At 37.2% G+C, this 16,422-nt stretch overlaps 2 protein-coding genes across 2 annotated transcripts; one reads left to right on the top strand and one right to left on the bottom strand.

Moving 5' to 3' along the window:
* Nucleotides 1-313: 313 nt before the first annotated feature.
* LOC132158632 (POU domain, class 3, transcription factor 2-like) lies at nt 314-3,934 on the top strand. The gene has a single exon (XM_059568125.1). The coding sequence runs from the start codon at nt 618-620 to the stop codon at nt 1,893-1,895; it is 1,278 nt and encodes a 425-aa protein (XP_059424108.1). The 5' UTR covers nt 314-617; the 3' UTR covers nt 1,896-3,934.
* Nucleotides 3,935-6,097: 2,163 nt separating this feature from the next.
* Nucleotides 6,098-15,664, bottom strand: LOC132158633 (F-box/LRR-repeat protein 4-like). The gene is made up of 7 exons (XM_059568126.1): nt 15,018-15,664; nt 13,646-13,982; nt 12,787-13,031; nt 12,480-12,693; nt 9,454-9,525; nt 8,002-8,314; nt 6,098-7,415 (listed from the first exon to the last, which is right to left on the bottom strand). Exons 1-7 carry the CDS (start codon nt 15,521-15,523, stop codon nt 7,252-7,254), a joined length of 1,851 nt encoding a protein of 616 aa, XP_059424109.1. The 5' UTR covers nt 15,524-15,664; the 3' UTR covers nt 6,098-7,251.
* Nucleotides 15,665-16,422: the final 758 nt, after the last annotated feature.

A 16,422-nucleotide genomic window follows, 5' to 3' on the forward strand; every position in this document is an offset into this window, starting at 1 on the left:
CATCAAAGTTATTGCATGTGATGGCCAGCAAACTTGGCTATTCATTAAAGACCTGTTTTCTTTTATTCCTTTTTTTTTTTTTTGTAGTTCTTTGAAATCAAACACCTGAATGAGACAAACGACATTTTAAACAAATTAGTTAATACTTTTTAAACGTGGTCTGCAAAACATTTTTCTTTAATGTGAAATTTATCAGTAAAGTCCTATCCAAGGTTGACTGTCCAAATCAACATCAAAAAACATCAGGCTAGAAAGATTATAGTTACTTATTTGACAAATGAAACCCCGAACCTGTAATCAATAAATATGAAATGACATCACATAAAATAGTTTTCATTTATTGCATAAATTCTATTGAACAAGACACATACATATACACACACAATCCCAAGTTCCATAAGTCAAATTTGAAATGAATTCTATCCAAGTTATAAAAAGCATAACCTTTGATGTTCTTCGCTCCGATCTTGGTGGCCCGTCGGTCCCTCACATTTCAGAGGTGCTGTAGGACACGGAGTTCTTTTGAGTCAAGGAGGCAGTGTTTGTTAAGACTCTCGAGCATCCAATGAACTGAAGGCTGCCTCCAAAAAAACGCGTCCATCATCCCTTTCCACCCAATGAGCGTCGTCGGTGGGCGGAGCTCAGGTGCGCGCTGCTGCGTCCACTTGGCAAAGAGCCTGGGAGACGCCTGTGGCAAAAGAGTAACTGTCAAATGCAAGGTTCTTTTAATAGGAGCGATCAGTCCGGCTCCGAGAGTCATGGCGACTACAGCATCCAGTCATTACAATATCCTCACCTCCAGCCCATCTATTGTACACTCGGAGCCTGGAAGCATGCAGCAAGCCACGGCTTACAGGGACGCGCAAACCCTGTTGCAGAGTGACTACTCGCTGCAGAGCAACAGTCACCCGCTCAGCCACGCGCACCAGTGGATAACAGCCTTGTCACACGGAGAAGGAGGTCCGTGGTCGTCCAGTCCCCTCGGCGAGCAGGACATCAAGCCAGCGGTGCAGAGTCCCCGGGACGACATGCACAATTCCAGCAATCTACAGCATCAGACGCGGCCACCCCATCTGGTACATCAGACGCACGGGAACCATCACGATTCAAGGGCATGGAGAACGACGACGGCGGCTCACATACCCAGCATGGCCACGTCGAACGGACAGAGCCTTATTTACTCGCAGCCCGGCTTCAGCGTGAACGGTCTCATCCCGGGCAGCGGCCAGGGCATCCACCACCACAGCATGCGCGACGCGCACGAGGACCACCACAGCCCACACCTCAGCGACCACGGCCATCCACCGTCCCAGCACCAGCACCAGCCGCACCAGAGCCACCACGACCACTCGGACGAAGACACGCCGACCTCGGACGACTTGGAGCAGTTCGCCAAACAGTTCAAGCAGCGGAGGATCAAGCTGGGCTTCACGCAGGCGGACGTCGGACTAGCTTTGGGAACGCTCTATGGAAATGTGTTTTCGCAGACCACAATTTGCAGGTTTGAGGCCCTGCAGCTCAGCTTCAAAAACATGTGCAAGCTCAAGCCTTTGTTGAACAAGTGGTTGGAGGAGGCAGACTCCACATCTGGCAGCCCCACGAGCTTGGACAAGATAGCTGCGCAGGGGAGGAAAAGGAAAAAGAGGACTTCCATCGAGGTAAGCGTAAAAGGGGCTTTGGAGAGCCATTTCCTTAAGTGCCCAAAGCCCGCCGCGTCGGAAATTACTTCGCTGGCGGACAGTCTGCAGTTGGAAAAAGAGGTAGTGAGGGTTTGGTTTTGTAACAGAAGACAGAAAGAGAAACGGATGACTCCTCCCGGCGGACCTCTGCCGGGTACCGAGGACGTATACGGAGACACGCCGCCGCATCACGGGGTTCAGACGCCAGTTCAGTGAGAAAAGACAAAAACAATACATAAACATGGACACATCTTATCATACTGACTGCCTCAGTCTTCATTTATGATTATGTTCACGTTGGAGCTATCCAATGTGAAAGCAGCTGCGGTTTAGACTACTGAGGCGGGAGAGCAGATTATATCCGTCTTCAATGTTACTCAAAATTCGTACTGCTGCCACAGAGGGGAACGTGCGTTCCCCGCGCGAGCATAGAGAACGGTTGTTCTGTGAATACCCAGCACTGTGAAAAGACGCAGTTTTAAGGTGTAACCCTACTATTTATCAAACACTTTGAGACGAGCGAAATGTCCCTCAAACGCGAGCATGGGTATCCCATAGCCAGTTGTTTACATCTAGACGCACTCACTGCATTTCTTTTGCGGAATTAGCCTGAAAAGTGACTAGTGCTGCAGCATTTGACAAATACACGCCGATTTTACTTTTGTTGTGGGCGACTGAGGGTGAACATCGGTTCGATTGAAAAAAACAACATCAGTGTGACATGCATCCACCCACAGTATTCAACAATTTTCTTGGGATCAAAAAGCCTGTATGTATAATAATAATAAACATTTTATTATTATTATTATTATTATTATACATACTGCATGGTTATGTACTACCAATTCTCATATCATGGAGACAGTGCGGTGCAAGGTCACACTAAACAGATGTTGTAGTCTTGGCGCCAAGAAATTAGTCGCACACAATTGATTCTGGTCTCTTTCTCTGTTTTATCAATACGGATGGCTCTAAATTGAAAAGAAATAAAAGGAAACTTCCAGCATCGAGCTGCAGACAGGTCACCGAAGGGCTAGTGACAGAAATCTGGCATTTCCCTCGATCTAGTCACATTACCATAAAATAGAATTGTTTCACAGGTCTCCACACAGTGCTGTAAATATTGTATAATTTTTAAAGGACATAGCTATTCTCTCACTTGAGCACTTTTTCGTATTATTTTGAATTTGGAAAAGATTTTAGAGCTTTTTGTTTATTTTATTTTGGTCTTATTTCTTTAACATTCGAGTCCTGGTACATTTTGCCTTTATATTTATAGTCATTTAGCCGAATATTGCTTGCTATCTCTTGCGGAGTTGCTTTTTAACCCACATTCAGCTGCTTTTTTATATATATATATAAATTATGAGCTGACTTTACTATGTTTATGTTTATGTAAACAATGTTCAGACTCCAACAATGTTAGCACTATTTTCTACCCAACGAATTCAATATTATATATCTCAAACATTTGAATGTCTTTTTAAATTATTTTGAAATGGAGATTATTTACACAGTATCGTGGAGAATGGAAAAAGCAAGTGATGTGACCTGCAATATTTTAATTTGAAGTCAGAGGAATCTTCATTATTTCATATGACAAAGCGTTTTTGTGTATTTTATATTTCTTTAATTTATCAAGCATATCATTTTGTAACACGGGCACTGTTATTATTATTAATTATTCTCCACGTTTACCCCAACATCAGATCTATACAGTAAAAGTATACTTGGACTTTGGATTTAACTGTGTCTGTTCTTAGCGTTTTTTTTTTTTTTGTGCTTTATGGTTCTTCATTGTGTTGGTTCCGGTTCGCATTTATAAGGACATAATGCAGTGATGTTTTAGGCTACTGAAAATGTAAACACTGGAAGATTGGAAAAATTGGAAGATTTCTCCCAGGGGCTTGCTATACGTCACTATGTGTAAATACAATACAACAATCAGAAATTATTATTATTATTATTATTATTATTTTCTTATTGTATTATTTTGCTTATATTTTAATTCACATTTTGGTGTAAATCTATTCCACAGAAATTCTAGGGACGTCTGTTATTATCTTTCTACTTTTTTGTTTTTCAAATAGCCTATTTACATAGATTAATTGATCAAACTGTCATGTAATTCTACAAATACTGTGGAGCTATTTATTTGTTGTTTTATTTACTCTGTCAGAAAGACACCATCAAACGTTGAACTGGATGATTTTGTGGGTATAATAAAATGCGCAGAGGTTGTGATAGAAATCGGATTTTGTAATAGCCTATGTTTTTTTTATATATATTTTTATTTATTTGATTTTTTTTTTCTAAATCGAAGAATCAAACCTGACATTTTATGTCGTCGGATGTAAAAAAAAAAAAAAAGAAAAAAAAAAAAAAAACTTGCGGATGAAGCTTATATTTATTGGCGTCTCGGTCACGTTTTCAAACGAAATTTTTTAAAGGTGAAAGAATTAACAAAACTGCACAACACGTTTAAATGGTTTGATATGTCAGCGCAATCTCAGAAGAATCTGAAAGGGTGGAATTTGTAAGCCACAACATATGCAAACCGATAAGTTTTGTTTATTTTCCCTGAAATAGAAAAATAAAAACTGCAAATAGCTATACCCTGAGCACTGTCACTGAGATATGTTGCTGAAGCTCTCCTGTATCTTTTTTGCGTTTAACTCAGGCGCGATGGTTTTTGTGGGAAAGGCAGTATAAAAATGTACGGCCAAGTGTGATTTAAATTTCGTAGATTTCGCCAAGAACCAGATACAGATGAAGCACTAATATTTAGGGTGTCGCTTAGTTTGTGGCATCAAAACTTGGGCCTCAATATAAGTCTTCTTTTATGTCATTCATTTATTTCGCGTGTTTTTATTTTTGCTATTCTTGTTTGCATTCAATCAGTGTGAAATATTTAACAATAAACCATAAAAGAAAATTTACTCATAACGTGAAACATTACGTCTTAGTAACAGCTTTCATAATTTCGTCATGATTACTAACAGTGAGCTGAATTGAATTTTTGGAGTTGCTCTCATGTTTTTCGTGGTGCTTGCTTGCTTGGAAGGTTTGAAATAGTCACTCATGCAAATTACAGTGCGTTAACAAATCAGATATAAATTACAGCTAGGCTTACTAGTTTAAAAAGTTTCAAAGTGATGCAATTTTCTCCATATTGGGAAAACGAGACGTTTTAGGACAATAATTGACTGTAATAAACGATCATCCTTATCCTCTAGTGCCATCTAGTGAGGTTTTATTCCAGGACACCCAAAGCACATTGCGATTTGTAGCTCAGCATTCCGGGGTTTTATTCGGTGCTCTCTGATTTAAACATGCTGCCAGGTTCATTTGCTCAGTTTGTGTTACACACCATCGATCATAAATGAATCACAGTTGCTCCTGAGTTCCCCTTAAAAACATACTATAGCTGTAAATACGAAAAGCGTTTGATAATTCTAACTTTTAATTTCTTTCTGAACTGTTTTGCTGAGATACGAACATTGGTCGTTGTATTTTGAAAATAATATTTTAAATGTCCACCAGCTTTGGACATTATCATGTTTCTAAAGAATGTTTATTCCAAATCAGTTAATAACTAGCCTATATATTGAATTTTAATGATCTTGTTAATATAATTATTTAAGGACTATATAAATACAGACCTGTAGAGCACAACCTGTAGTATGTTGCATTTTAATAAAACCCATTTAAAATTTCATTAGGCTAAAAATATTAGCAAATTAATTGTTCATGTTCTGGAAAACAATATTTGCATGGTTTAAACTAACTGCAAAATGATGGTACATTTTTAGGCTTTCTTTTGTTTATGTCAGGGAACGTATGCATATGTGAGGTGTTAAGACTCCTGAAAACTAGATTCTGTTACAAAAGTTATATGAAAGAGAAAAGGTCAAACGCATATCAATGCTGAAACCATCGTAACAGGAGTGCAGAGCCACTTCTAAATTACAGTGTCCTTAAGTAGAGGCAGACAGTGTTATTATGCTTTGTACTGTTGATCTATTTACAGGGATGTAATGACAGTTTTCTGCGTGTACCGACTAGCAATAGTTGTATAGAAATCAAGAAATCGTTTCATCTAATTAACTGCATCCCTCCAGGTCCTCAGGGCACATTAGAGCTCCTCGGTCCATCATTAAAGTAGACATAAGCAATTCATTACATCACTGTTAGTCCGATGAGACTGTCACTGCCAGATGCATTATTAATACTCCGTTAAACTCAGAGGGATTAAGACCAGGGAAGTTTTTGACTTTCAGCTTGACCAAATTATTGAATCTGGTGGAGATAATATAGATCAACTACATGCCAAACATAATCTGTGTGATTTAGCACTAATAATAATATAAATTCTATTATAATCTTAAAAATCACAAAAAAAAGTCGAACCCACAAAATATTAAGCCTCACTTTATTGAACCAAGACCTCGACTGTCACTCTCAGATCTGGCATGATGCTAAAAGCCTCCTGCTTCCAAACAGCACAAATTTAATACAATATCCAAAATGACAAGACATTCACTGTAGCTACTGTACAACTGAACATAAATACAATCTATTTAGTGTTAGGAGTGCTTAGAAGTAACTGTAGAGTTTGTTTACAGGGTGTGCTTATTATACTGCTAGTAAAGCACAAGTAAGTCAAATTGAAAACCTTTTTTTTTTTTTTAAACATGCATGGCACTTAAAAAACTTTTACCAAAAGCACTAAACAATTATTCTTAATCCTTCATTTAAATTAAATAATTGTACACATTTAAAGAAAATACAGTACATTGCCATCTGTGTTTTTCAAAATGAAAGTGTATTAATAAAAAAGATAAACTCTTTGGTTTAGGGTGATTTTGGCAAATAACAATTTAGCATAGCACAATATAGACGACCAGCAAACAAACAGAGTACTTCTCTCTTTAAAACTAAGGCACAAGGATATGTCATCTACCGGTTAGCATGCACCTGTGTAAAAAGAAACGTCAAGTTTTGCAATAGAGAAAAAAAGCTTATATTTTGGTATTTGCCCTATTGTGTACAGACATGTGCATAACAGGATTGACAGGAGATATGGGCAAAGTTTCACACAAACAAGGTATTGCCACAAAGGATTTCTGTGCCCACAATTCAAGTCAATGTGTCCCTGAATTTATAATCAATCAATAAATAATCATAGTACACTGTTTCACAATATTTAACATTGATTTGACAACATTTAACAAAGCAAATAAAACATTGGTACTGAAACACTTGAATTAGTACGTTTAAAACAAAACCATTCGGCTGAAGTACAGCATACTACAAACGTCTATCTCTGAAGACAAAAATAAAACCCTGAGATTAAGATCAAAAACTGAGGTCTGATGAAATGTGTGTGATTGAATACATAGTGAGACCATTCAAGCTGAGAATGAGTGAAACATCTATAACATCTTCGAACCGGCAGTTCACAGCTCAGTGCAGTTCAAGGCAGCAAGTTCACAGCACCATGTGCCACCCTGCTCCCTGGGGTCTTAAAGACCGTCCCGTAAAGCTGCTCCTGCTCAGGACCCACCAAGTTTTACTGAGTGAAACTCTTCTTGATGGACACATTCGGGAAAAGGCCACTGAGCTCCTGGACGAAGCGAGAGTCGACCTGCGAGCAGAAGGACACGTCCAACAGCTTCAGCTGAGGACAAGACTTCAGTAACTTCCGCAGAGAGGCAGGGCTCACCATCCGTGTGCCTGAAAAACAGCAACAAATAGAGTTCACCTAAAAACATATATTCTGTCATCATCTATTATTATTATTATTATTTTTTTTTTATAAATAATTCTGCAAGGATACATTAAATTGATTAAAAGAGACAGTTTAATGTTACAAACATTTTATTTTAAACAAATGCCACAAAAATATTAAGCAGCGCAACGGTTTTCAACATTTCTAAAAAAATAAGAAATGTTTCTTGAGCACCAAATCAGCACATTAGAATGATTTATGAAAGACCATGTGACACTGAAGACTTGAGTAATGGCTGCTGAAAATTCATCACAGGAATAAATGACATTTTAAAATACATTAAAATAGAAAAAAATTATTTCAAATTGTAATATTATTTCACAATTTTCCTGTTTTGCTGTATTTTTTATCAAATAAATCCAGCCTTGGTGAGCATAAGAGAACTAAAATAAATAAATAAATAAATCAACCCCAAACTTTTAAATGATCATGTATATTCAAGAATTTTTGTTTTGTTTTTAGCTTTCCATCTGCAGGCAAAATCACTGAAATATTTTCAAAAAAAAATCTTTCACAGATCACTCATCTCACCCAGTATATCAAGGTGCTCCAGAGCGCTGCAGTTAGCGGCCAGCTCCTCCAGGTCAGAGTCACACACGGTGCGGTTGGCGGTTAGGAAGAGCTTGCTTAGGCGGGGCAAACTGCGGGCCAAGTGCTGGAAGCAACCGGAGCTGCTCTGAAGCGTGGAGCACCAACCCAGGTCCAGCTCTTCCAGGAGCCTGCAGCCCGAAACCAGCTCTGCCAGACCGCGCTCGCTTAGGTTCCTGCAGCGCCACAGGTCGAGGGAGCGCAGAGAATGGCAGCGTGCGCTCAACATGCTTGCCACCACATCATAGTCCTCAATCTGTGATGAAATCACCATGAAGCTACAGTGAAGCACTTATTGATAACTGACTGTCTCTAAGCTATTCTATGAGGGTATGAAGACAAACAACCACACCAGACAATAATCCTGTAGCTAAGAAGGTACAAAACGATTTGCATACCTCATCCCAAATACAAAAAGTAGGGCAAATTCTAATTAATGAGGCCACTTTGGAATGAAAAAATAAATAAATAAGAAGAAAATGGAATGGCATTTATTTAATTATTATCATTTAATGTTCTATACACTAAAAAAAATGGTACTTTAAAGAAAATGGTTCTTTTAGGGCATGTTGCAAAAACCCTCTTTTGAAACCTTTATTTTTCAGAGTGTATAACATCATAAAATTGCACTCTGATGCAACTAATCTTGTCTATCAGGGGTTATGGGCAATAATATCCCAATAAACATGCATGATGCCCAGAATAAAATTTGTAACAACCAATAAATTTAAATAAATAAAAAAATTGAAAAGATAAAAAAAAAACAATAACTTTACCCTCAATAAACTCCTACTTTGCTGCTTATTAATAGTTAGTAAGGTAGATGTTAAGTTTGGGTATTGGGTAGTATTAGGGATATAGAATATGGTCATGTAGAATAGTGGCTTTATACGTTCTAATAAACAGCCAATATAATAATAGTAGGCATGCTAATAAACAACTATAGTTAACAGAGAGAATTGGTCCGTATACTAAAGTGTTACCAATAATATTTAGAAAATTCAGTTAAATGACAAGTGTAAAGTCAAATTATGAAGTTAAAGTCATAAAATACTGAGAATACATTCAGAATATACACCTTATTTTTTACAGCAGATACAAGCTATTTTTCTGCAAGACTTAAGCCGTTACAGGAAAAAAAAATCTAGAATAACAAAAAACTGACTAAATATGTGTATTTCACAATATAAAGCAGCATCTGAAATGACTAACACTGGAAGCCTTGCACATTTAACTAAGTTAAACATAATAGCACCCACTCTTTAAAAAATAGACTTTATTCTCATAATACTAAACATTACTTTCTAAAGCCTTTTTTATGCCGACCACTGTTTTTAATAAATCCCATTATAATCCGTGAACTGGGATTTAGCCACAACTGATCAGTGGACTCACCATGACGCAGCTTCCCAGGTTGAGGTGTTTGAGCTCTGGGCAGAATGTGAGGATGCTCAATATGGCTGATTGCTGCATGTGTAAAGGAATAAAATGGAGAAAACAGTGATGATTAATACATAACACTAATGAGAGAATAACAATATTCTATTCAGATGCCAGTGGAGTCAAAATGAGACGAACAACATTTGATATCACAAATCAAAGTTGACAACATATTTAACGCTGCTATTCAATATTCTTCTAAATAGATGTATTAAAATAAAACTATTATATGACCTCACGGTCTGGCGCACATGGTGGACACTCACATCGGAGATGCAGTTCGTTTTGTGTATATTTCCATAGTTATTTACACCATTAGGTGATGATGACAGAAAGGTAGGTTTGCTACAGACAGTCTGCTGCCTTTGTGTTCATGTGTATGTTAACATGCAGTCGCCATCACTACAGAAACATTATACCTGTTGGAAGAGGCACCAATACAACTACAAATGCTGATTCACAGTCAACCACACACAGAGGGACGGGACGACTCTAGATAAGTGGCACACTTGGGCCAGTACCAGCATGTAGAACTGATTTAAAGTATGCCAGACATACACGGCCTGATGTTATATAATTAGAAGGACAGGTAACTATAACAGCTTAAAATAGCTTGGCATAAGCATGTTTTCTTCTTCAACTCCCAAGATAACTTGCTATTTTAATGATGTAGTATAAACAATAAACAAAGGTGATGCAACTTTTGGGGGAACACAACATTTCATGGATCAGTAATTAGCCATTTCAGCTTTGATGTTAAAAAACCTTCATTACCTCATCCAAATCTTTTGTTTTAATCATGAATACAGTCACAAAGACGGGATGCAGGAAATACAGTGAACATCCCACAGTCCAGATATTACACAAGTAATGAAGTGTACAAAGAGGTACAAAAACCACAATGCCCATCTAATCTGTATGGAACTGAGAAGGGTTTCCGTTTTCTTGTGTTTTGTACTGTGGAAAGCGAATCATTTGGCTGACAAATTAAGATCGTTTTAATTAAATCCGAGAGCTTTCTGAACCTGCATAGACAGCAACGGAACTGACACATTTAAGGCCCAGAAAGGTAGTAAGGACATTGTTAAAATAGTTAATCAGTGGTGACATCAGTGGTTCAAATGTAATTTCATGAAGCTACAAGAGTACTTTCTGTGTGCCAAGAAAGCAAAAATAATGACTTTATCAAATAATTTCTTGTCTTCCATCTAAATTCGTAGAATTTTTTAGACAGTGCCACGATGCACGTGTACATTCCTCTCTTTGCAAACAAGGTGCAGCGCATCCGTGTTCTGTCAGAACGGCAGCTCCTGCTTCAGCAGCGCCACATGCATATGTTGTAGTTCTGCTGTGAACGTGCATCAAAGATCGATACCGAAGAGAAAAAATTGTTAAAGAAATCTTTTTTTTTTTTTTCTTTGCAGACAAAAAGTATTCTCATAGCTTCATAAAATTAGGGTTGAACCACTGATGTCACATGGGCTGTTTTAACAATGTCATTATTGATCAATTAGCGTCGCACACCTTTAGGTCATAGATAGGTGCATAGGAAAAAAGACTGATATAGTCAAAAAATGAGAAAACAAGAAAATCCTGCACACTATCAACTTGCAAAACAATCAAAGAAATCGATCGTATGATCTTCATCAGGCATCAACGTGTCATTAACAATGTCATTATTAGAATGTGTCTGAAGATAAACAAAGAACTTATTGGTAATTAATATAATAAATGACAGAATTTTCTAGTGGTCGACTGATATATCGCCAAGGCATATATATATCGGCCGTTATTTGCCATTTTTTCAAATATCGGCATCAGCCAATACTTTTTCCTGCTTGGCCGATGTGTTCGAGGCGGGACTTTTATTTTGATGGCCCTAGACATTCTCCATCTTGTTTACTGTTGTTGTTAACAGTTCTGTCTAATACGGATAGAAGTCTGTCTAATAATCAGACAGAACAGTAAACAAAGGAATTAATGTATATAGAAATTATTTTAACGATTGCTTTTATATTATCCGTAATACAAAGGCAAACATTATAATACTTTCTCTTTTGCCATCAGCATTAAGCAAATATGCATTTATATAATTTAAACAAATCTTTGAATGACTACTGTTTAATTTCACCAACCTTATTCGCAAACTTAGTCGTGTGTATGTGTATCCAGCATGATCAAGTGTTCTTTGTGTGATGGTCGGTCCATGTGAATTGAATGCTTTAAACTTTAAACTCGGGAGTTCAAATTATTCTGCACTTTATTCATTTGCCCACTGTCATATTCATGTAATTCTTACTGTGTGCTGTATGTAAAATGAGGGTTACCCTGGCTTTATTTGAAAAATATGATTCCCAATACACACAAACCTTCCAGAATACTAAGTGCCCTGGTTACAGTGTTTGCTTCCTTTTTAATAATATTTTTATTAAATATTTATTTATTTGTGAAAAATACTTTGTCATCTGAAGTATGTTTATTTTACACATTTATTTTTTAATCCATTGTCAAATGATTGCAAATTTCTTAAATATTATTAATAAAAAAATACATATATAATTATACGTGGGAAGTCGGGGCCTAAAGGTTAGAGAGTCGGACTCGCAATCGAAGGGTTGTGAGTATGAGTCTTGGGCCGGCAGGAATTGTGGGTGGGGGGAGTGCATGTACAGTGTTCAATACAAATTCAATATGCCATTAAACCTGACTAAGGTCTATTGCTGATTTGAACTTGAATAATTGATTGATTACTAAACTGGAATAAATGAACAGTGAACTGATTTGAGCATATTTATATGCTGCTTCACAGCAGTTTGAATTTGTCTCATATTTGAATAAGTTTGCATCACTGTAAAATTGTAAAAACCACTAAAAAATTTAAAATTAGAAAATGTGCAAATTCAAATCAAATTAAAAATACAGAAAATTAATAGCTTTGTATAATGAAGTGCACCCCAGATGGTTTTTACTCTTGCTCTAACCTCAACTTTGGTGCGGTACAGCACAAGCCTTCGTAGATTAGCAAGTTTGGCGATGTGATTGAAGGCCTGAGGTTGCAGACGGTCACAGGAAGCCAAATTGAGCTCCTGGAGGCACGGACACATCTGGGCGATCACTTCTAAACACGCTTCAGTCAGGAAATGACAGCACGACAGCTCCAAACACACCAGACTCACCCCACAGGCCTTCATAAAGCTTGAGGAAAAAAGACAGAGATGGAGCAACTATTACTATCCATTTGGTAGATGAAATATTTTAAATATCTGGATCAGAGACTCTTGCCATTACCTGCAAAAACCATCGGCCGTCACGGCTCCACGGTTGCCTGTCCAGGACATGTTTAGTCTCTGCAGGAGGGTGCAGCGGCTCTGCAGGTGGTTCAGAGAGGCGTCTGTGAGCTGGGCCCAGTATGGCTGCAGACTGAGCTGAATGTACTGCAACGGGTCACAGCAGTGTTTATGAAAAAGCTTGCAGCTCTGAGCCAATCGGCACAGATCCGGAACCGGCAGGTGACTCACGATCAGCTGGATTAGCTACAGTGACACAAACAAACAGTGAATTTCACACCAAAACACAGCATGCCAAATGTTCTTCTTGTGCATCAAAATAGTTTCTTGCAAAGACAGAGATACTAAAATTACTCTCAAGACATTTTGTGGAGGAACTGATTATGTTTTTACTATGTGCACTGTTGGAAAAAGCAAACAATAGTATGAGTGTGATGCTGGATATCAGTTAGCAGATAATGGCCAGATTATGTTTCACTTTTGCTGTAACAAGACTGAGGTTGGCAGTGGTTTGGACAGGAGATCTGAGCTGTGTGGAGGTAATAAGGGATTACGAATGGGAAAGGTATTTTTCAATTATGATAAAATGGTCTCTAATTATCTGAAAATGACCTACTGCAACCACACAAGTCAGGGCTTGAGGAACTAGACCACATCTTAACTATTTCTTTTCAATATGTGTCTGGTACGTAGAAGATTTCAACACTCTGTGGTCCAACATGTGTTGTTATTAACAGTTCTTGAAAACAATCTCTGTTACTTGGCATACACATTGTTTATTAAAGACACTGATGACACAAACTACATTCCAAAACTCACAGGCATCATTAGTAATTACAGCGAGAGTCTCCATCGCTAACCTCATAAGGGAGCCTATCAAAGTAACCGTTTCCCAGATTGTGCCTGTTTTCTCCACCCGACCTGCAGCAGTGGCCTCCTGCATCACTGATCTCTTCTTCACTGTCACTCAGATCACTGATGTCGATGACCGGGATCTTATAGAGGGCCAGAATGGGTCTTTCCCGAACGCCTCGCAGGATTACAGCATCCAGCTCTGTGTAGTATTCCAAAAGAGAGCAGTTCACTTCCAGACGCAGCAGGTTGGTGGCAAAATTGATCTGCTTGATGCTGGGGGAGAACTGGCGAGCTTGAGTGGTCAGAGCTTTGTTGGGATTGCCGGCCCAAAGAACCTCCCACCTGCACAAAATAACATGACAATCCTCAATACACTAACAATGGCATCCAACTCTGAAGTATCTGTGATATTGTTATTCAATCATGAATCTTTACTAAATATTGTAGAAATTTGGTTGCAGTTTGGTGCAGTTCATGATAACAATCAAAAATATGCTGAAAAAGTATGTAACTGGCCAGGACTATGAATTTGGTTTAAACTGCTCAGTAAAATAATTTATTTAAACTATAGTCAATTTTATGTTTTATTAGCTAAATAAAACACACACATTATATATATGATAAATATGTATATTAGTGCTGTCAAATGATTAATCGCAATTAATCGCTTCCAAAAAATATTTTTGTTTACATAATGTGTGTGTGTAGTATTTATGTATACATAAAAATACACACACATGCATGTATATATTTAAGAAAAATATATAATGTTTATAAATTTAATATATTTATATATGATAAAATTTATATGAATATAAATATATACATGTAAATACAAGTAAATATTTAAAAAAATATGTTGTATGTGTGTGTCTTTATATATACGTATACACAGTACACACATTATTTAAACAAAAAATTTTGGGATGCGATTAAGCACAATTAATCTATATATATATATATATATATATATATATATATATATATATATATATATATATATATATAATATTTTAGTAATATTAGTTGTTAAATTGCTTAGTTAAAGAATTACATTTTATTGTCAGTGAATTAATACATTTTTATGAAAATAAGAAAAAAAAAACACATTAACATTGAACAAGTGAAATATATCTGGACAAGCTTTATTGGATTGGGACTGTTCATTTAGGATACTGTACATTTTTAAGCTTCTAATAACTAATAAATGGACTACACAGCCTAGCAATAAAAATAAAGATATGAGAGATTAATTCTCCATCTTAAAGAAACTGGCAGGGCAACCTGGAGCTAAATGCCATGGATCACATTTTGTGAGATTAGAACCTACAACCTTTTGATTACAAACAGAATATTCGCTCACACCTAAAATTTTACCTCACTTCAGCTGGAGGGTTCTGGGAGAAAGGGTTGAGCGAGCACGCTAGGATCTTGACAATGGCCCCAGGGTGGTAGGTCTCCAGCACCTCCACCGCTGTGGGATAGACGGGCTCCTCAAAAGCCAGTTCCAGGTAGTCCTGGCTGTGGAAACTGGGTGGCATACGACGGAATCGTGGTGTGGAGCTGGTGCACTGCTCCCACCAGCTTCCGTAAATGCGGAACACAGCCGTCTGGGTGAAGTCTCCTGAGCTGGGATAGACGTTAGGCACTCCTGCCAGATTCCACATGGTATAGGACATGCTGTTCTCACTGCCGTAGTGAGAACTGAAGTCCAGAACCTCTTTGCCATACTGTTCGACCTCAACGGTGACAGGCATTGCCAAACGCTGGCCCATCTCCACTGCCCGCCGGCTGCCCAACGCCTCGCTCCGTGTCCCACTCCTGGAGCGCCGCCGTAGACAGATATAGTAAAACATGCTCAGAAGGGTTAGCATAGGAAACATGGAACAGCAGGACAGGGTTTGTGTCAGGAAGCACAGCCCTTTCTCTTCCCTGCGCTGAAGCGCGATAGGCCCTAAACAGTGCAGGCTATAGGCCAAGCAGCATGCATGACCTGTGGGTTATAGAGACACACACACACACACACACAAAAAAATCACACAAAATGTTGTGAGAACCCTGAAATATAAATGTGATGTATATGTAATATAGATGAGATGTATATAATATAAAATATAATTTTTTGGGCTTCATTCATGAAATACAAGTTAAATTAATTTGTGTATATTATTCATAAAGCACTCAAGACAATTTATATAAGAATTAATTTATGAACAATATACACATCTTCTGTGTTTTAAATATTTAAAAAGGTTGGGTTAATTAAAAGTAAACACTCAAAAAAACAAATACAGATAAATGCATTGAGAGCAAGGTTATAATTTTATAACTAAAACTACTAAAACAGTTTTTATGCTGATAAAAATTTTTTATTTTTTTTTAAAAAGTCAAAAGCACATTACAGAATTACTAAAACTTAAATTAAGATTATAGCAAAAAAAATAAAAATAAAAGCTAATTCAAAATATTAAAAAAACTCTAGAAGAGAACACTAATAGAAAACTATCACCTGCACATCCATTTGTACGTGTTTTTCTGTACATGTTATGTTAATTGACTTGTTTTCACATAGGGCTGGACCATATGGCCAAATTTATATCACGATATATATCTTAATTTCAGTCGATACAATATAATTTATAAATATTAGAAAATATTTAGAAATATTTTGTAACATTATAAATGCCTTTATCATCACCAATTTAAAGCATACTTGATCTTTCTATTCATTAAAAAATCCTGAAAAAAAAAAAAATAAATAAATAAATAAATAAATGGTGAG

This window comes from Carassius carassius, chromosome 15 (assembly GCF_963082965.1).
Source record: "Carassius carassius chromosome 15, fCarCar2.1, whole genome shotgun sequence".
Lineage (NCBI taxonomy): Eukaryota > Metazoa > Chordata > Actinopteri > Cypriniformes > Cyprinidae > Carassius > Carassius carassius.